The sequence below is a fragment of the Sphaerodactylus townsendi genome, linkage group LG10 (assembly GCF_021028975.2).
Source record: "Sphaerodactylus townsendi isolate TG3544 linkage group LG10, MPM_Stown_v2.3, whole genome shotgun sequence".
NCBI classification, from domain to species: Eukaryota; Metazoa; Chordata; class Lepidosauria; order Squamata; family Sphaerodactylidae; genus Sphaerodactylus; species Sphaerodactylus townsendi.
In genome coordinates, this window is record NC_059434.1 from 23,336,229 (window position 1) to 23,358,814 (window position 22,586).

General features: G+C 44.6%; 1 protein-coding gene across 1 annotated transcript in view; it reads right to left on the reverse strand.

Annotated features, from left to right (window-relative positions):
* Nucleotides 1–22,586, reverse strand: part of USP46 (ubiquitin specific peptidase 46) — a 38,713-nt gene that overhangs the window by 8,386 nt on the left and 7,741 nt on the right. The window contains exons 2-5 of the mRNA XM_048509135.1: nt 11,925–12,005; nt 10,064–10,277; nt 8,517–8,746; nt 4,404–4,480 (exon numbers count right to left, since the gene is read on the reverse strand). Coding sequence (XP_048365092.1) covers nt 4,404–4,480; nt 8,517–8,746; nt 10,064–10,277; nt 11,925–12,005 — 602 coding nt within the window. The remainder of the gene's footprint in view (nt 1–4,403; nt 4,481–8,516; nt 8,747–10,063; nt 10,278–11,924; nt 12,006–22,586) is intronic.

The following is a 22,586-nucleotide window of genomic DNA, read 5'->3' on the forward strand; positions in this document are numbered from 1 at the left end:
CCCAGGTTTAAATCTCTGCTCAGCCACAAACCTGGCCGGTGACATGCTTTTTCAGTCTGACCTACCTCAAAGGGCTGTTTGTGAGGAAAAACTGGAAAACAGGGGAATGATTCGTGCAATTTTGAACTCTTTGCAGGAAGGACAGGTTAAAAATGTTATTTACTTATTTGTTTACAAAAGTTACATCTTGCCTTTCTGCTCTCATGAGAGCCACCAAGAGCGCCTATTTCAAAGATGCGTGATAAAATCACATTTTAAAATCGTTAAAATCAACCCCCCCCGACACACATCATTACAACAAATTAAAAAGAGTTAAATACACTCAAAGACTTAAAACTTCAATTGAAACACTGATCAGAAAGGGAGATCCCTGAGGGAATACCAAATCAAACAAAAGAGTCTTCATTCACCAGAGGAGGTGGGAATAAAAGGGGACAGAAGATTCTCCCTGGGAAGAGAGTTCCAGCGTTTTAGTGCCACAATGATAGTGGACATCTCCTGAATTGTCACCTGCCTAAACTCAGAAGGTGGGACACTCAAAGCAGGGCGTTCAAAAATGACCATAGTAGTCAGGTGTGTTCAAATGGGAGTAGGGAGACTTTCAAGTATGCTGGTCCCACACCATATAAGGTGCTGAACATTAAGACCAGCACCTTGACTTGTGCCTGGAAACAATCTGGGAGTCAGTGTAGATGAGCCAAGACTGGAGTCAGTGTAGATGAGCCAAGACTGGAGTGATAAGGTTCCTATGCGTAGCGCCGAGGGAACGGGGGGCACGATGCACCGGGCACGCGCCCCTGTGGAGGTGTTCAGGGGTGGGGCATTCCGGGGGCGGACGGAGGCTTGGAGGGGCGCAGGGCGCGTGCTCTGGGCGCACTTCCCCCTTGCTCCATCCCTGTTCCTATGGCCGACTGAATCAACATCTTGGCTACAGCATTCTGTATTAACTGCAGTTTCCAAACACCTCTCAACGGCAGCCTTGAGGTACAGTACACTGCAGTAATCTAATTTACATGTAAGCAGGACATACACCAAAATGGCCACACCTTTTCTGCCTAGGAAAGGCTGCAGCTGGCTAACCAGTCAAGGTGCTCCTGATACAGCTTATCTAACAGTAGGGCTAGATCCAAGAGCATTCCCCCTTCAAGGGGAATGTAGACCCAAACAGTATGAGTGACTCCTTAAATCCCAGGTCAGACCTTCCGCCCACCCTGGTACCATCTGACTGACTCTGTCACTGGCTAGTCAGAATGGAAGTGAGAGATTTTATCTGCAAATTGGATAGACAGATGGTATGTTGACGTGCCACATAACGCTTCATAAAGATCGTAGCTTTGAACTTCCCGTTTCCAGTCGCACAGCTAGACAATCTTTACTTAAAACCTTTAGTCTTCGTTATATCCATAGCCTTGCTGCTACTTACTGCTGAGACAAGACTTCCCCAAGTATAACTTTAGCTGGAAGGACTCTAAAAAATATCCTATTCTGCTGCTTTAATTATTTATATTGAGGGTGTTTTTTTTTACTATTGAATGCTGCAAGAGGCACTTTTACTAGAGAGGCAGCTAATAAATATTTCAAAGAAACATTCAAATTTGGCCTGTCAATAGCTGACCCCCCTACCTTAACCCTGGTGCACTTCTCCGTATTTCATTTAAGTGCAGATTTCACCGAATGTCAATATATTCCTGGCAAAACCTTCCATACGCAATGAAATGCTACCTTTTTAAACCAAAATCAAAATAGCTATTCTCACACTTCTGTCTACCAACTCAAATCAAACCTCTTCACTCTGACAGTACATATGCTGGAGGTGTTATTTATTCGCAAGAAAAGGTTTGGGGTTTTTTTTATACTTCGTGGCTTACATCTACGTAGCCACACAAGTGCAGATGATTGTACTGTTAGACGTCAGCATGGCTGTGGGGGTTCATTTTGTGCATTTCTGTGTAGCTACGCATCAGTGGGAAGTAAATAAAAAAAAAAGAGACGCGTCTCCGTGCAAAGGAGTGACAGCAACCTGGATTGTTTCCGTGGGCTCCAATTGCAGCCTGCACGGATGCATGTGAACACGAAAACTGAGTTACTTTATCCTGACTACAACCCACTATACATTTGCTGTGCGGAAAGAGCCTAAGAGTAAAATTGACAGAATCAGCTGTAATTCCTCATGGAAATAAAAAATAATTAATATATAATTTATTGTGTTATTCCATCACTTTTTTTATTTTTAATGCCAGCACTGATACTCAAGAGGAAAACAACTATGTTGGAGGTTGAAATAGAGAAGGCCTTTCCATCCAAAGACAACTAGCAAGAAAGAAGTTTGGATGTCATGTGAACTGAGTTCCTGTTTATACATTGCTCTTTCTGGTTACTTACACGATTAAGATCAAACGAGCACATTTCTGTTCTTGAACACGGCAATTATAATCTCCAAAGTACATTTTGGAAACCTGTCAGCAAACTGTGTATTTTTATGTTACTTATTAATTCATATAAAAGAACAACCAAGAGAATGGCATTCTGCCTTCACTGAGATTATTCTGAAATAATTTCCCCCTTTCTTTTAGATGAGGAGTGGGAGGGGAATAGAATTTTCTGTCTGTAGGTTTTGCTGCTGTGGTAACTGATGAATAAGAATAATTAAGGGCCTTCAAGTCATAACTGACCTATGGAGTTTTCAAGACAAAAGATGCAACCCAGGTCTTGGTGGTCTTCAAGTGCTAACCATGCCCAACCCTGTTTAGCTTCCAAACTGTAACAAGCTCAGGTTAGGTTGGACTATCCAGGCTGCTGGTGGTAATTGATCAACAGATGAGAATCCATCGTTACAGTGTCCATAGGATCAGCATCTTCTTCACAAAGTATCTCAGAATACTTTCCTATGGTCTGTGACTGCTACAGGATGACTTCTGAGATCTTACAGATCCTCCATGTCTCAAGACTAGTGCCAGTGTAACCCCCATCCTCAGAATGGGTTGACCCAGTAAGGGGTGGAGACTCAAAGCAGCAAGAGGCTGCAGCAGACCTCATGTAGTTGGAGGAGACAAGGCGACCAGACTCGGACCTTGGTTGTATAAGCCCTTAACACCTTGTTAAGGTAAACTGCAATATTGTTGGGAACTACTGGGAAGGTAGTTGTTTATTTTTGCTATGTTGTAAATGTTGGAGTTTATTGTTTCAGGGTTTCTTTTTGTGGTTGTAATGGGTGAGAGTTCTCCTGGAAACCTTCTATCAAGTAAGTTGTATCCTGGTTCATCAAATACGCCCTTTGAGTTCCTTCAGGGAGCCAAACGTCCACTTGCAAAAGAAAGAATTGGACTTTGAAAGCAGTGATTTGAAGTGGACTGTAAATATAAGGACTTGAAAATGCAACCTGAACAGGACCTTGAAATGTGATGTTAAATGTTGATGTTATATATTATATGTTAAGAAAGTAAACCATTTTGTTTTTTTTAAATTTGTTGTTGCAAACTCATTCCATGTTCTGCCCCACAGAACCCACAAGCTGAGGTTACACCAGGACAGGGATGTTCATCTCCAGGGGGGACTGGGGATCTTCCAGAATTACAGCTCATCTCCAGATTACAGAGATGAGTATCCCTGGAGAAAATGGATACTTTGGAGGGTGGACTCTATGCTTGTATAGGGGTACCAGTTCATACGATTTCACCCCTGATCACATACTATTTTTGAGTTCACCACTAACAGCATCGTTGACTGTCATGCATTTCCTGGGGGTCTCCTGCTGATCACTAGCAGCATTTTGAAAGGCGTTTTGGGGCTGCAGAAGGAAGGGGGAATTGAAGAAATTCCACTCTGATGATGGAAATCCCTCTTATCATTGGAGATTTACTGTGGGATCCAAGCCAATAACTATATGTTCCAATTTCTATTATTATTATTATTATTATTATTATTATTATTATTATTATTATTATTATTATTATTATTATTATTATTATTATTAATTGGGTTTATAGACCGGCCTCCCCGGAGGGCTCAGGTGTCACCGTTGAAAGCCAGTGCGTACAATAAACGAACCAGTGTTATAGAATTTACAGTCTTAAAAGTTTTTTTTTTAACTTAAAGCTGATCCAAAGGCTGGATTTGCACAATCATTTCCCCCTGTAATTTTCCCTTTAATGTGTGTGAATGCAGGTGTGTATGTGTGTAAAGGAGCCCCGATGTTTGCCATGCTCTGAAGCACCTTGAGAACCCATGCACTTGCCTCCCATCCATAAAAAGCTCCATTTATAGTCCTTGATTTGATTTATTCCACATCCTACTGGAAACCGCATATTGTTTTCATTTCTAATTCTACTAATCTCAAGTGATCAAAGAGCAAGTCCTGTTCTTGATTTCCTCCACACGCGTTTCTGCAGCAGGGAGACATTTACCTTAAGCAGTGAGTAATGGATGTGTTCTGTTCCACATCAACAGAGAGATCAAGAAAATCTTCATCTTTGCTACTAACCTGCAAACAACAAAAGGTTTTTTTTTTTAAAAAAAATACAATGCTCTCTGCACCAGCAAACATTGAAGATGAGGAAAATTCGCTGCTGAGCTGATGCCACATAAAGTCTATAAGACTCTGCCAAATGCCACAGACACATTAAACCAACATTGTGAGCAAAGGCAAGTTACTCAAAATCAGAATGCCAGTGGATACTGTCTTACAGGTTGACTTTAAAAAACAACAATGCAGTAGGCCCGTGGTGGCAAACCTTTGGCACTCCAGATGTTATGGACTACAATTCCCATCAGCCCCGGTCAGCATGACCAATTGGCCATGCTGGCAGGGGCTGATGGGAATTGTAGTCCATAACATCTGGAGTGCCAAAGGTTCGCCACCACTGCGAGTAGGCTTTTGGAGTCTGCCAACACTATGTCCTCAATGAGATGTAACACTTAACCAAAGCATATGTTCCATAACCATGATGAAACATTACATCTGAACAACTCGATCATGATTAACGACTGCCCACAAAACAGGAAGTAAAACCTTGGCTTGAAATGGGTTTGCAAACTATAGGGATGTCAGCTCTGAGTTGGGAAATACCTAGAGATTTTAGGGGTGGAGCCAAAGGAATACAGAGCTTGGGGAGGGGCTTCAATGAGCTACAAATGCCATGGAGTCCATCTTCTCAAGTGACCATTTTCTTCAGGTGAATTGATCTCTGTCATGTGGAGACCAGTTGTAATAGCAGGAGATCTCCAGCTCCCACCTGGAGGTTAACAAACTATGGTTTGCACTAACCATGGTTAAGCACTATATCCACATGCAAACTGTAGTTTCCCCTCCAGTCTTTCCAGTTGAAAAGCGATAAGCAGGATACACTGGTGACCCCAGGATATACCTTCTAGTTGCATGGAACAAGTGTCTGGGAATGGAAATGCCATTTCCATTCATAGATGCAGCCATGAAGATCAATGTGGCTAGGCTTGCCATTTGCCCACCCATGGCCTTAGACTCAATCCCCTACCCTCGAGAAATTGAGGGATGGGAGAGAAAATGGCCACCCAGAAGTGACATCACATCCTCCCCATACTCCATCCTTCCTAGGCACAATACTCAACGTCTCCTGACGTGCTGAGGCGTGCTGGAACCATGCAAGTAGCCCAATTGAGCAGTACATTAGCCACATGCGGTGATTGGCTCAGACTTTTCTTTGATTCTTGATCAGAATATGGTTATTTTTATGAATGAATTCATTATTACTCAGAACATGGATGTGTGCTGCTTTTTCACATTTTCAAGGCAGCTCAGAAAAGCAACACAAAATCAGCAACAGACATAGAAGTGAAAACAGTGAAGGAGCAAAAAAGCAAGAACATATCAATAGGACTGTCAATTTCGGGTTTGGAAATACTATATGTTTCAGGGTGGGCTTCAGAGAGGGGAGAGATCTCAGTAGGGTTCAGTGCCATACAGTCCACCTTTCAAAGCAGCCATTTTCTCCAGGAGAAGTGGAATAAATAGTTTAAACAACAATATAAATAAGCTATTGATGCAGTCTGCAGATCAGCTGTAAGTCTGCGAGAACTCCAGCTCCCACCTGGAAATTGGCAACCCTACACATCAGTGAAACAGTCTTCTGTGAAATCAGTACACAGCTTCCAGCAGGCAGTGAGGGGAGGACAGCCCATAAATCCCTCAACGACCTCATTCCATAGCTTTGGGACAATCACAGTAGAGGCCCTGATACTTGGCTACAATCCAGTTATGCAGAGGAAAAAGGAGAACACCTGAGATGTAACAGTGAGTAGGTTACACAGTGTTGCAACACAAGGAATGCCTTAAGACTGTCTAACAGTGAGTAACAGAGTGCTGTAACAGGGAATACCTTAAGACTGCAAAAAACTTTGCCTTGTAATATTGAGTCATAAATTATCACTATATGCCCTCTTTAAAATGATAAAAGGCCAAGATGACAGAACTACTAACTATCTCTGGGAAGTACATTATCTACATAATTAAAGGAGTTTGAGTCCAAAGTGTTCTCCCAAAATACCCACTCACTGTGGCTTTGTATGAGTCACTGCTGTGGGCCAGATTCCATCCAGTCAGCCTTCACCACAGCGGATAATTCTGCTCTGCATCCAAGAGGCAACAGAGGAGGCTGCCCATTGTGTCTCTATATTAATCACTGGCCACACAGTTATTTATAGATCAAAGGCCACACATTGGCCTTCAAATCAGGGAACAAATCTGGCACAGAGACCCACAGAGAGGTAGCTTTTTCAGAGGCTTAGTCTTCTCATACATATGATATGATATGATATTTGTATACTGCCCTCCCCCGGAGGGCTCAGGGCGGTGAACAACATTGTAAGAAAACAATGACATAGGAATACAAAACCAGCAATTCAGTATAAACAATATGCTAAAAGTAAACCTTCCTAGGTATAGAACTGAAGCGTGCCCCCAGTTTTAACTCAGAATAGAATTAAACTCTGTTGTCAAAAGACCTGGAAAGGATTTTTCTGCAAGCAATTTAAGTTGTTATTTCAGAATTAACAGAATTACTTAGTAAACACATGCACACTTCCATACTATCCTATTACACTGTCATTTATACACATTTTCCGAAGCATAATATTAGTTTATTTTCCCAGGTATGTCATTTAAAAAAGAGAGGATCTTCGTCCACTTGAGTACAAGTTACAGCTACGTCCAGTAATTTTCTTTAATGTATAACATTTTCAGGAGAGTCACCTTGCCGTCAGAGTTGCCTTCCTTTCGAGTAAATATGGGCAAAAGACTGCATCTTGGACATCCTCTCTATTTTTCTAAGATAGCTATAGGAGAAAGTGATCTTGCCATTCTGCTCAACCAAATCTGAAGCCTTCCTCCTACCTAAGGAGACTTCTTCTAAACAGCCACTTGAGGAAGGAGCCAGGGCCATCTTAACAGTATTATAAGTCCCCGGACAAAGCAGCGTGTGAGACACATACGTGCACCTGTGGTTGCAGAGGTGACTGTGATACTACATCAGAGGCACATGTCAATGTCCACTTATCATAAAAATTAACATCAATATTGTTCATCATCTTTAGTAAAACACATGCTAAACAGGCATTTTTCAACCACAAATATTTGTAGTTTTGTACAGTATTTATTTATTTATTTATTTATTGACAGCAAGTCACAACATACCATGTTTCCCCGAAAATAAGACAGTGTCTTATATTAATTTTTGCTCCCAAAGATGTGCTATGTCTTATTTTCAGGGGATGTCTTATTTTTCTGTGTTCTGTTCGTCAGGCATGCTTCCAAACAAAAACTTTGCTACGTCTTACTTTCGGGGAATGCCTTATATTTCACACTTCAGCAAAACCTCTACTACGTCTTATTTTTTGGGGATGTCTTATATTCGGGGAAACAGGGGTACATAGATTAACATGGGGCCCCCATGCTCATGGGGCCTCCTGGCCTCCTCCTAAGGGGACTCATTCCAAGATAGCCCTGGAAGGAGCTCTGGGCTGAAGGAGGACTTGAGCAGAGCAGTAAGATACAGAAAATACTTCTATTTTCCTGATGGAATTTTCAGCTGGGGCCTTTTAAAATTTTATTTTAGCCATCAAGTCAGACTTATGGCAACCCATAAGTGGTGGGCCACTGCGAGTAGAAGAACAGGGAGAGGGGAGTAAGGGGAGTGAGTGAGTGAGTGAGTGAGTGAGGGGTGGCATGCAAGGGGAGGGAGGGAGGGAGGGAGGGAGGGGCCCGGCATCTGGACATGGCTCACCCACCTTAGTGGAGGGAGGGAAGGGAGGGTGAGGGGTGGCATGCAAGGGAAGGGGAGTGAGGGAGTGAGGGATGGCATGCAATACGCTTACCAAACTAATGAAAGAAAAAACTATCCTCCCTTAGTACACAACAGTGTTCATTTTGTTACACAGAATCATCTACATTTCTCTTGTGGCTCTGGAAATTCTCACTCACAGCTCAACTTATACACGTGCAAAATGAACAAACACGTAACATGTAGCGCAACCAGCCCTAAACCTACCGTTTCACAGTTCAAACACCTCGTTTCATTCGTCAGCGTTCCCTGAAAAATCTCATGCACCCAGGTGACGTCTTGCTTGTTGTTCTGTTCCATTTCATTCATGTTGCCATTTTTCAACTTCCCATTTTGCTTCTCCTGCTTCTTCTCCTCCTGTAAAATGTCGGCTACAGTGTTCAGTAAGTAGTTCAAAAATTCATGGGCATCTTGCTGCATGTAGTTGTCGAAGAGATCTGTGCAAAGAAGAACACCACATGTTTCATTGGATCTAAGGAGAGCTTTTACTCTTGCAAGAAGTGCACATTTACCTTCTGCTGTCTTAGAAGGGAAATATCAAAAGATACCTTACGCTGCAAGGTTATGTTCTTGCTCTCTGAATTCTGTAGAAACTATAGAGCATATGTTATTAAAGTGTTCCCTTTATGAGGAGGCAAGGAAAAATGCCTGTCACATCTACTACACAAAATGACATATTGTTCTGATAAAGTTTGTTGTGAAAAACTATTACAAGATAAGAAGGAGAATATTACTAAATGGGTAGCAAAATTCTGTCTATTCATTATGAAAAAGAAAAAATGATCTGAATATGGTATCCCCTTTAGAGATTTTTGTTTAGTTTAGTATTTTTATGCTGTTGGGTGTGTTTACAAAGTATAATGATATATAGATGGATAGTGCTGGAATACGGGAGAGAGATCTGCATTCTTGTTTTGTTGTAGATATTTTGGAGATTTGTAATATATCTGGTCATTGACTGTAAATAAAGTCTTCTTCTTCTTCATGTTTCATTGGTTCTTAACAGGAAGCTGTTTCATTTCGCTAAAATCCCTGTGGAGAAAACAGTCTACTCCCAGTCCTAACTTTCTGCACAAGAACAGCTTCAGGGAAGTCAAGGGGAGACTTGTTAGGTTCTCCTTTTTAAAAACCTGACCCTCCTGATAGTGGGAACGCAATCAGAATGTATAAGCACCCATGTCTAATTAGATCTGTGGTCCAATAGTGGCCAGCCAGATGCCACGGGGAACCCCACAAATGGGATCCACTGGCAATAGCCCCCAGAAAAATATTTGTGGAGGAACAGGGTGTTTGCATCTGAGCTACAGAATATTGTACTGTTTATTACAATTTCAAATACAAGGGCAAATATTTCTACTGTTTTGAAACGTATATTCCACTTGTATCTTTGCTCAAAGCAGCATACAATATTTTTAAAAAGTAATAATACCACAGCTGACTAAAATGCCAAACAAACTCATGAGCTCGAGCAGCTCTAATACTCCTAATAAAACATCAACTGCTTGGTACAGAAATGAGCAAAAACCAAAAGAATTCAGCAGAGGCGTAGCTGCAATGGGAACATCTGGGGAAACTCACCCTGCCACCATCACAGTCACATGGGGGCAGAGGCGTATCAGGGGTGGGGACGGTGCACACGGGCAGTTCATGCCCCGGGCGCAGTTCCCCCTCCCTTCGTCATTGGAATTCAGAGACTCTCCCAGAAACTCATGAAGCCTCAGGTTTGCCTAGAGGATGCCTGAGTCCCCCCTTACCGTTCTCCTTCCGCAATCTTGAGATGAACTTTTTGGGTGGAATCACGCCAACTTTCTTCTTCTGAGTCGCAATGCTGTGGAAAAGATCTGCCAGACAGGTCAGGAGGTTTTCCTTCTTTTTCTGCTGGGCCTTGTATGCCAACACATTCTCCCGAAATGGCCGGCAGAAGTACAGAGCCTGCAAGACGGAGTTACAGTAGCAAGTGTTCCCGAACTGCAGAAACAAAGAGGGGAAAAAAACCAATTAGTTTCTGCGTTGTGCAACAACCAAGCAAGCCCTGAATCGCCTCGCCTCTGGATCATCTCTTCCTTGTGAAGTTAACAGCACAAGGCCCAACTGGATGTGCAGTCTTGACATCGGACTCTTTAGCTAAAAATAACAATTACATAATGTTCAACAGGCTTCTCCAGTTCCGCTTTGTTGTTCAGCATCACATGTCTTCATAAAGAGGGCTTTTGTTCCAGTGCTTCCTGAGGTTTGTACTAAGGGGACTCATTCACATGCACATCCCTCACCTTAGGTTTAAAAAGCTCCCTATAATAAGCATAAGTATGCTTCACAGACAGCTCATCTCCTTTGCTTAGAAACAGGGTCCTTCTCAGATGCAATGTAATAATCAACACAGTATGACTGAATATTTCCCAGAACTCTTTATCAGGCAAGGAGGAAAGGGTGAAAACAGACATAGTCTCTGTTTAAAATCTGCAGACCTGCAGGGCATTTCACACGGAGCACCTTCAAAGGCAAGGCCTTAGGATCATCCCCCCCCCCGGTTCCCCCCCAGCCAAAAAAACCCAAAACACATTTGGCTTGATAAAAACTCCTGCAAAACTGAAAGCTTCCACATTGTTTCCTGTCATTCTGCCGAGCCCTAAATACAAGGTATTGTGTGGCTTTTGTTTATGGACTTTGCTATGGATCAATGTTAGAAGAAGAAGAGTTTGGATGCTTACTCTGCTTTTCTCAACCGTAAGGAGTCTCAAAGCAGTATACAGACTCCTTCCCTTTCTCTCCCCTCAGCAGAAACCTTGTGAGGAAGGTGGGGCTGAGAGAGAGGAGCAGCAGTGGCGTAGGAGGTTAAGAGCTCATGCATCTAATCTGGAGGAACCGGGTTTGATTCCCAGCTCTGCCGCCTGAGCTGTGGAGGCTTATCTGGGGAATTCAGATTAGCCTGTACACTCCCACACACGCCAGCTGGGTGACCTTGGGCTAGTCACAGCTTCTCGGAGCTCTCTCAGCCCCACCTACCTCACAGGGTGTTTGTTGTGAGTGGGGAAGGGCAAGGAGATTGTAAGCCCCTTTGAGTCTCCTACAGGAGAGAAAGGGGGGATATAAATCCAAACTCTTCTTCTTCTTCTTCTGAGAGAACTGTGACTAGTCCATGGTCACCAGCAGAAGGAGTGGGAAAATCAAACCCAGTTCTCCAAAGTAGAGTTCATTGCTCTTAACCACTACACCATGCTGGCTTTCTGCAATCTCTTTCCTTAACAAACAACAGCTCAGCTTACTCAGTTAATGTATAATGTCTATACCGGCTCTGAACCTGCCTCCGCTCAATTGCCAGTTTGCAAGAACGGCTCCCAATTGTGGAGGAAGTACCCACATGTATGTCCCTTCCACATGATCAGAAACGTTTGCAAAGCAGTGGCCCCTGTCATCGGAAGGGACTCTATGCACGGGCATCTTCTCTAGGTGCCAGAGCCATGCTCAAGAGCGACAGATCTCATGGAGGCAGAGGCCAGGTCAGCACACAATCACTACAAATTTCCCAGCCCAGACTTGGCAACCCTAAGTGGAAACCCTAAAACGCGCTTGCATATTTTGACAAAATATGCTCTGCAGTGCAGCAAGAATACTTACATTGACCAGTCCGAAGTAGTGCTCATTGATCGGAAATTGCTCTGGCCCAATGTCTTTTTCCAGAGCAGAGGCATTGGTGCCCTAAAGAAAGAGGAAGAGCCAGTTATTCTCCTTCATATTAAAATATTATATAGAAAAATATAAGAGTCACAAAACTTCTTGCCACCTGCCATGGCCTTCCCACAAATGCGGGGCCAACCGGGTTGCTTGCAGCTCTTGAGATCTCTCTGAACCACCTCACACAAGGCACCAAGTATTTTTAACCCCTCACTCAATGGAAATTTTGAATGTGCAGTTAGAAGCAGAAAGTCAGCTTCAAATGCACTTTGGTCAAGTTTTGGTATGGCTCAATCAGGAACACTTTATAGGGATTACATTTTAGCTTACTTGAACTTTATTATTTTGGCCTTACACCCCCTACCCCACTAGGGACACCAGGACATGAGAGACACTGGTCGATTCCCCACTTCAAAAATGAAGGTCGATACGCACTGGTTTGGTTTGCTTCGGGACCCTTTGAGCGCGGTTTCATGGTCCCCACCGCAGCTTCTGCCCATTTAGTCCAATAAATGCGGCAGCCACGCAGGACTCCCCACTGATCCACTCAGGGGCTGTCCTGATTGGCTGCTGCGTTGTGCTGGGGCGGGGTTTTTTTAATTTTCAAAAGGACTAATCAATGTCTCCACAAGCATGCACAGATCTGCCATTATAATATATAGCTTTGCCGATGAATCCACGTCTATTTGAGCAGACGTCGATTTTTGTTAAAAATGAAAAAAAAACAGGCTGCACGGGCATCGGGCACACCCCGCCGTGGCCTGATTGGATGGAAGGCTCCACGTCACTATCAGCAGCGAGAAACCAAACCTAGAGTCACCCCCTGGACTTCCCCAGAGCCCCGCACTCGGCGCGTGGTTTTGAAAAAGTGCACTTCCAACCAGGATCCGAAATGACGCACGCTGAGTGGTGGGAGGAGTGGCAGAATTGGGGTGGCTGCGTTGTCGCCGCTGGTGTAGTGGGGAGTGCTGCAGGGCCCTGGGATATTTTCTGAGAGGAGCGCGCATCTAATGGTGAGTGGGAATCGATCACTGTAGGTGAACCTTGGTTATTCGACCCAGAGCAAGGTTGCCATCCAACTGGCACTAGAACACACATGAATCCTGCTGATACTAAATTGAAAAGCAGAGAGAGCTACCTGGTTTTTTCTGACATGTGAAACTAGAAAGGGGTGCTAAAGTTCTCTGTCTCTCTCATTCCACATCTATTACTCTGTCATAATCTGTTTCCCAGTGAGAGTCAACAGAACCCTCAACCCTACCGATGCTATCCTGTGTTATTTATTTGAGAACATGTTCATCCCACTCTTCCTCACGGCGGCATGTGCCAGTCTCCCCTCCTCTGTTATATCTTCACAACAGTCCTGTGAGGTAGGCTAGGATAAGAGTGAATAACTGGCCCACTGTCATCCAATGAGCTCCTTTAGCAGAGTAGGTTGCAAACCGGGTTGTCAGCTCCTAGTGCAGGGGTCGGCAACCTTTACCACCCAAAGAGCCATTTGGACCCGTTTCCCATGGCCCCGAAGATCTACCGAGCCAGAGAGCCGCCTCTGGTTCAGCCCCTCCACTCACCTTTCCTTCCAGTGCTGCTCTGGAGGGCTGGAGGGACACACCCACACTACCCTCCGACCTCCAGGCCACGCGGAGCCGCGGTATAAGGCTGAAAGAGCCACATGCGGCTCCAGAGCCGCAGGTGGCAGACCCCTGTCCTAGTCCGTCTCTCTAGCCACTACACCACGCTGGCAATTTCAAAAACCTAATGTAACATTTTCATCTTATTTATTCCCCTTATTTATCTTCATTGCACCAGATAGGCACATATTTCTCCAGCCTAGATTAGTACAAGAATACCTGACTTCTCTCAGTAGATAAAAGGTTTCAGAGATCAGTAACAGCTGAATGCAGGCTGGGGAAGATAGTTGTAGAGAGCTTGCAGGATTAAAAAGCACAGGCTATGCTTAAAGTTGGCAGCTACTCATAGTGACAGAACTCCTCTGTACCAGTTTGCTGTCAGAACAAATTCGCTGTTACTGAAAAGCTACATTAAGTGCTACGGCTGCCTCCCATCCCAGTGGCCTCCACATTCGCTCCTTCAAGACAAAGGCATGTATTGAATGTCCAGAAGAAAACACAAGTATCCCTGCTGCCCGGTCCACCCGAGCCCTATCAGAGCACAGAGGGCAATGGGGAAGAATGTGTGGTAACAATAGTCCTTTGTGGCTGGCTCTTGTTTGCACAAGCTCCATTCCAGGGAATCTCTAATCCAAATTATATCATTTACTTCCCTGGGAGAACCAGATGTGGAGAAGGTTTTTTTCTTCCCAATACGCATCCAGGCCCTTGTTGAAACTGGCAGATGTGAGACTGGAAGGGCCACGTATGGAGCTCCCAGTACTCCTCCAAAAAATTCAGTCATTAGGCACTTGGAGACCTGGTTTCTGACTAAAACTATGGCATGAGGGAAGGGGGGTGGGTTATGCCTCCTCTGCATCATTTCCAGTGGTGGGATCCAAAAAGTTTAGTAACAGGTTCCCATGGTGGTGGGATTCAAACTGTGGCATAGCGCCAATGGGGCTGGGCGTGGCACGACAAGGGTGTGGCCGGGCATTCCGAGGGTGGGGCATTCCTGGGCAGGGCTGTGGCAAGGATGCAGCTGCTGCACTGGTCCTTGGGCGGGAAACGAACGCACGCAGGCGCAGGCTGCCACACACGCTGGTGCACCTCCTGCTAGACTGCTTCAAGTTCTGCATGCTACTGCTGAGAGGAGGGGCATAACTAAGGCAAAAATCACATGGCAAAATCACCCATTAGTAACCCCTTCTCGGCACACACAAATAATTAGTAACCTACACTCGGGAACCTGTGAGAACCTGCTGGATCCCACCTCTGATCCAGGCCCTTGTTGATTCTGGAAGGGCCATGTATGGAGCTCCCAGTACTTCTCCAAAAAATTCAGTCATTAGGCACTGGTTTCTGGCTAAAACTATGGCATGAGGGAAGGGTGTGTGTGTTACACCTCCTCTGCATCATTTCTCAAACGGGGACTAGCTATTTACCGACTGGATAGGGCCGTGGTGGCGAACCTTTGGCACTCCAGATGTTATGGACTACAATTCCCACCAGCCCCCACCAGCATGGCCAATCGGCCATGCTGGCAGGGGCTGATGGGAATTGTAGTCCATAACATCTGGAGTGCCAAAGGTTTGCCACCACTGGGATAGGGTTTCCAGGTCCTCCTCAGGCCTCCTGGAGAGGATATGGGAGTAGGGTTGGCAGATCTAGGTTGGGAACCTCCTGGAGATTTGGCAGTGGAGTCCTGGGATGGGAGGTACCTCAGTGGGGTACCATACCATAGAGTCCACCCTCCAAAGCATCAGTTTTCTCCAGGGAAACTTGATCTCTGCAGTCAGGAGATGAGATGTAATTCAGGGGGAATCCCCAGGTCCCATCTGGAGGATGGCATCCCTACTGCTGCTACCTGCATCAATAAGTGTATGTTTCCCCAATGGGACAAACAGGCCATTGGCTTCCCTCCCTTTCCTAGCATCCTCGTACAGAGGCGGAGCGAGGGGGAACTCCTCCCAGGGCGTGCGTGTGCCCTGCATCCCTGCTGCAGCGCCACCCACCCTGCCCCGGAACACCCCCTTCCATGCCCCTTCCGCGGCCTGGCCACGTCTCTACCACGTCTCCGACTGGGGCGTTGTGCCCCACCCCACCTCGTTGGCGCTATGCCTCGGTCCGTGTATCAGATGGAACTGGGCACTCTCACACGCAAAAGCTGAAAATTTGGTTCAGAGTTTAAAATGATTATAAGAGTGGAGAAAAGAAAATCTTGTACCCATCATAGTTTGTGGAGCTTTCCCCCATTGTTACAGATGTTCCTATTTGTTTTACTGGTCTTATTGATTTATGCAATAATATAAATCACATTAATTATTCAACTACATCTCAGCGCTAACATTTATTGGATGATTATATTCTCAGCAATTTAATAACAATAATGACCATTTATCAAGTATTTCTACCCCAAAATGCTGTACAGAAAGCAGCAGACAAATTGTTCCACAAGGAGGTTTTAATCTAGTTCGGCATCCAAACTGGAATGGGAGTTTTTGGAACAGCTGCACAATGTTTTCCCTGAATTGTTAGCTTTCCAGGTTTTCCTCTGCTTTGATTCAATTTTTCCTCAAACCTGGTTTGATATTGTCGAAAGCTTTCACGGGGAATCGCTAGGATGTTGCGGGTTTTCCGGGTTGTACGGCTGTGTTCAAGTAGTATTTTCTCCTGACGTTTTGCCTGTATCTGTGGCTGAAAAGCCAGGAGAAAGTACTACTGGAACACGACCATACAACCTGCAAAAACCACAACATCCTGGTTTTATATTTTTGGAAATATCTCAAAGTGTGCCGGCACAGTGTGCAGATAAGAAGGGGTCCCAATGGGGGCAGGACCTCCAAAAACGCACACCTTCCCTTCCACCTAATATCCAAATGCGCTTTGACCGTGTTCTTTCAATAAAGACTGTACCAAAGCAGGCTTGGAAATACTTGCAGTCAAACACAGAAGCAGGAAGATGAAATTTAGATGCTCCCAAAAATAGCACAGCAGTAAGAAGGCCAAAACATCCACGTGGGGAAAACCCAGATTGCCAATCCTTATACATAATTGGCTAAGGGATGGGATGATCGACAACAAACCCCCCATCCGATGGCTGCGCAGGACTCACTTAATGAGTCCTGCATGCCTACTGGTGGGTGACAATCCATCCTGCCCTTGCCCAATTACCCCCAATCCAGGAACCTCTCCCTGCCCCAAACAACACCCTCCCCCTGCCCCCCAAAACAACCCAGGTTACTGTAGCAGTACATTTACCACCACCCGCCCTGCCCCAAACAAACAGCAGTACCTCCCTGACAAGGACTACAAGAACCGGCCTTGACTAAGCCCACCTGGGGCTAGGGCAGAGGCTGCATTGGGGCTGTTCTCCTAGGGAAAAGAGAAAGAAGGATGGGATCCCCCTTCTTGAGGACATTTTATTTTATTTTAAAATGGGCTTTAGTGCTAGTTCAGATATAATAAGCAGAAATCATTCAGTAGCTGGTCATGTGAGGGAGAGGATGGGGGGTAAGAATGGTCTAGGTTCATTAATGTAGTGGAAAACCTTGTTTTGTTACTATATCTGAAACTGAGTCTTGTCTTAGCTCTGAGGTTCTGAGGTTCTGTGTTGTGATGCAGCCCTTCCTCATGAGGAGTTTCGTGCAGCTGGTATCAGAGAGAAATGTTTTCCAGCCACAGGCTGTAGAGGCCCACAATGTCAGACTTACAGAACACCAATCTGTATCAAAACCGATGCAGCCCTAGTGTATGAACTGACCTAGCAATTAAAGCGTCCACCTATCAATTTCGGGTACCTGGAGGCGTTTTCTGTTAATTGAGGGTCAAAAGTGGCTGTTGTTTGTTGCCCTGATTATCAAAAACACACACCTCCCAGTTTTGCTTACCGACGGAATTTCCTAATAGGCCCTTTCCCTGTTTTTCCACTTGACATACTGCAAAACAAAATCCTCCCATTTATTCATTGATTGATTCATTTTTATCCCATTTCACCTTCGCAGCTCAGAGCACCGTACTTTGGGAGGGGCTGTGGCGTAGAATCTCCTTTGTATGTAGAAGGCTCCGTTCAATCCCCAGCTTCCTCAGTTAAAAGGATCAGGTAGTAGATGCCGTGGAAAACCCAAGACCCTGCTGCCAGTCAGAGCAGACAGTGCTGATGGTCTGGGGACAGAGCGGGCAGATGATTCAGGTGCCATTTGCCTGGGTCACATGGAGGTGCATTTTGCCCCCCTCATATCCTCCCTCCCCCCGCACCCAGCCCAGGGCTAAACTCCCCCTACCACCAACACCCCCCGCCACTGCCACACCTCTGCCCCTGCAGACCCCCCCCCCCAAAACCTTTTCTTGCTCTGAGCAGCGCTGGCCAGAGCGGGGGCGGGGGGTGGGGGGCAGAAGCTTCCCTGGTCTTAACCTTGTCTGCCCCCTGTGAGTTACGGGCCAGCGCTACTCCGAGCAGGAAAACGTTTGTTGGGGTGTGGGTGGGGGGTTGCAACAGCAGCAACGCGGGGACTTTGGTAGTAGTGCTGTAGTTTGTTTGGGGGAGTATCGGTGGTGGGATTCAAATAATTTAACAACAGGTTCTGCCAAAGTGGTCTGAACCTGCTGAATCCCACCACTGGGAAGTAGGCCATTGAGTGTAAGGCAGTTTCATGTGTAGGGTTGCCAGGTCGGGGTTGGGAAATACCTAGAGAGGTTGGGGGTGGAACTGGAGGACGTTGGGTTGGGTAAGGGGAAGGACTTCAATGCAATATGATGCCATAGAGTCCATCTTCCAAATTGGCCTTTTTCTCCAGGCAAACTGATTTCAGTTGTAATAGTGTACCTATGACTCTCCCCTCCATGATGACGAAGAAGAAGAAGAAGAAGAAGAAGAAGAAGAGGAGGAGGAGGAGGAGGAGGAGTTTGGATTTATATCCCCCCTTTCTCTCCTGTAGGAGACTCAAAGGGGCTTACAATCTCCTTGCCCTTCCCCCCTCACAACAAACACCCTGTGAGGTAGGTGGGGCTGAGAGAGCTCCGAGAAGCTGTGACTAGCCCAAGGTCACCCAGCTGGCGTGTGTGGGAGTACACAGCCTAATCTGAATTCCCCAGATAAGCCTCCACAACTCAAGTGGCAGAGCTGGGAATCAAACCTGGTTCCTCCAGATCAGAGTACGCCTGCTCTTAGCCACTGCTCTTAGCCACTACGCCACTGCATGAGGATGATAGATTTCACCACTGAATAGTCAGGCTGTCTGTCTAACATTCTCTGACAGGAGCCACTGACCGAGGAATGCCTCATTTATGTTGCACCGCAGCATTGTGGAGCAAGTGGGCCCACTGACCTGAGAGCTAAGTCTTGAGCTTGCAATTCACCCCTCCCTGCTGCTGCCTTTCATTTCTGTCATGCTGGCATGAACTGACTTGCTTAAAGATGTAGGTCAGTCTCCTTCCAACCTGCTACTGCTCTTGAAACTGTAAGCAGCTGCCTGCCGGTCTCGCTCATCCTGCAGTTATCTCTACAGTCACTCAGCTTCTGTTCGGCCAACGTGTCCTAAGTTTTTCTTTTCTTTTAGGAGAGAACCTCTCTCTCTTTCTTCTCTGGAATGAACAGGGCTGCCAACATTCAGGTGGAGCCAGGAGTTCTCTTGGAATTACAACTGACCTCCATATGACACACATCCGTTCCCGTGGAGAAAATGGAAGCTAGGGCATTAAATCCCACTGATGTCCATCTCTCCAAATCCTGCCCTCTAAGGCCCCACCCACACTGGTTGAACTCTGAAAGGATCTGAAAGTGTTCCACAAGATGACGCCAATAGTGCAGCCTTTAGCATAGATCAGTTTAAAAAATTACAGCAAGCAGCTTTAAGGCAGGGGTGTCCAACTCTGGTGTCTCAGATGTTTATGGAATACAATTCCCATCAATCCCTGCCAGCATGGCCAATTGGCCATACTGACAGGGGCTGATGGGAATCGTAGTCCATGAACATCTGAGGCACCAGAGTTGGACACCCCTGGTGTAAGGCAAGGAGTAAAATTCATGGTGGCATTTACTCACATTTTCTAGAGATTCTCACTGCACGGAATGACAAGTGCCGTAATAAGTCAGCCGTCCGTATAACGACATAATATGTATGACGCAAGCAGTTCTTAGTAGAATGACATGGCAAAATGTGGAATTGACTTCAGATTATTTGAATATTCAGAGCTCCAGTGAGGAGGAGGGAGGGCGCATAAACCAGATTTCAACAAGATGAGGAGATTATCAAGGGCAGTAATATGATCCTCCATCCACAGCTGAATTGCAGCAAATACTTAATTCAAAGACTCTAGAGCTGAGCTGGAAGATTATGAAAAAGAGAATTGCACTGCAAAGGATTTCAGTAGCAATCAGGTAATGGCAGTTCATCTGTCGGTCGATGTTGTACACACTTTGTCTTTCTGTCAGACATATTTTGAAAACAGAGTGAATGTAAAAAGCCCTGGGAGTTTTGGGGAACCAAGTGTAGGGAGGAAAGGACACCCCCCCCCCCGCACCCACACACACATTGTGACGCTCTAAGAATTCAATAAATCTCTATGGTAAAGACAGTAGAGTCTAAGGATATTCTTAGAATGTTGCAGATTCAGCACCAGAAAGCAGGGTTGCCAACGATGGCTGGAAAATTCCTGAAGTGTTTGGGGGTACAGTCTGGAAAGGGCAAGGTTTCAGGAAGGGAGGGAGCTCAATAAGTATATTTGCCATAAACTTGTAAATAAATAGTAAATGAGAGATTGTGGAACTTGAGAATGAGGGTTTTAACTCCATTTAAAAATGTGTGTGTGTATGTGTGTATATATGTATGTGTGTATATATACCTAATATTTCAAATATGTATATCTATACACATGAGTTTACATCATTGTTCATATTTTTTATATATTTCATTGGTTGTAAATACAATCATTTCTTGTCGACTACATCCAACCGGTAAGTTCAACTTATTTTTTAACAATTATAACAAATAAACCGTATTAATTCAGGTAAGTATTTAGTTCATACTCTCCCATCAATTCAGTGCTGAATTCAATGCTGAATTGACCTCCTTGGGTTTAAAAGTGTTTAAAAGAATTTGGACTTCTGTCTGTGCACAATTTTGGACTTATCATTGAATACATACAGACTTACCTTAAGGATGCTGAATTGATGGGAGAGTATGAACTAAATACTTACCTGAATTAATACGGTTTATTTGTTATAATTGTTAAAAATAAGTTGAACTTACCGGTTGGATGTAGTCGACAAGAAATGATTATATTTACAACCAATGAAATATATAAAAAATATGAACAATGATGTAAACTCATGTATATAGATATACATATTTGAAATATTAGTTATAGCCAGAGTGCAACAGTAGTGGTAGTTCTATTATTATTAATATTGACTGTTGCACCCCCTTTTCTTATGTGTGTATATATATAAATGGAGTTAAAACCTTCATTCTCAAGTTCCTCAATCTCTTATTTATTATTTATTTACAACTTTTTTTTAATGTCACCCCTCCAGGAACCTGCCAGAAATGCCTCACAAAATAAAAATAATAAAAACAAAACATCAAACATCTTCACAATAAATTCTGTCACACTAAGAATGTTCCAAATCCCCACCATAGTCAGGAATCATGACTCGAAAAAAACTATAGCCTCAGGCAGCTGATTACATCAAAACAAACAGCCTCCCTATTTCTCTGACTAACCAGATTAGATCCAGCTAATTTCACACTGTTCAGTCTCACTTTACAGCGCTTGGTTCAACCAGACATGACAACGCAGAAGTTTCCAAACAAAGCAAAATAAAAATCAATGGAAGTCCATGAAAATTCCACGATGTCTAGTAACTACACCGATAGAGAAACGTAATGATGTCCATTTTTTAAAAAATCAAAGACCTATTTTCCCCCAAATGTAAAATTACAATAGCTAACAAAAATAACTTTATGAGAAAGTTCTCCCAACAGGAAAAACAAACAAAACCAGACCTATTTCATTTACTTAGAGACTACTGGGTCAACATATATCACTCGCTGCCTCTTACTCCTGCAAGGTAATGGGAACATTTCACATTTATGGCAGAGATTCCTTGCAGTCATGCTCCATGCGTTAATAACAGTTGCTAGGATCCCTGAAAAGCTCTTGGTGAAAGTTAGTGAGTGCAGGAAAATCTCAATGTTTTCCTTCAGTTTGAGGTTTCTTCTCCTTCCCGTCACCCCCCTCCCTCACAAGCACTTCGGGGGGGGGGGGGGGAAATCTATGGCCAGCTTTTGCAAAAAGCACAAAAAGATCGATATAACACAGAAATATTGATATGAAACTTTAAAGGGTTTTAAAAACAACGCCGGCTATTTGCAATGACTTGGCATGACCTGGAGATGGGGGCAGGCAAGCTGTGCAGTAGACAGTAGGGAATCCCTTCGTGTGTAAACAGAGAAATGTTAGGAGACCCCACCACAACCGCACAGTGGAGCAAATAGCACCGAGGAAAGAGCTCCATGCATAATGGGGCTAACTATGCCAGAGTTTGGAAAAGACAAAACAAAATCTTTCAACTACTGGATTAAATAGTCTGCTAACAAGATATTCAAAGCCGTATTGCCAGATTTTTTGAGCTTCCTTCACTCTTAAAGAGCCATTAAAAATAATACCTCTCCTTCATATCCAGCCAACTGTTGGATAATTGTTTGCCAACTGTTGGAGAATCACACTTTTGGGAAACGTTGTGCTTATATAAGACTGCTTCTATGATTGTCTGAATAACAGTACTAGTGTACTTAAAGCAATATCGGTGCAGCTTCCTTTCTGTATAGCATTTCTGGTGCACCCACCACAACTCATCAACATGGTTGAACCTCCCGGTGGTGGCTGGTGATCTGCCGCTATTACGACTGATCTCCAGGCAACAGAAATCAGTTCACCTGGAGAAAATGGCTGCTCTGGAAGGAGGCATTATATCTTCCCCTAGCCAAAGCCC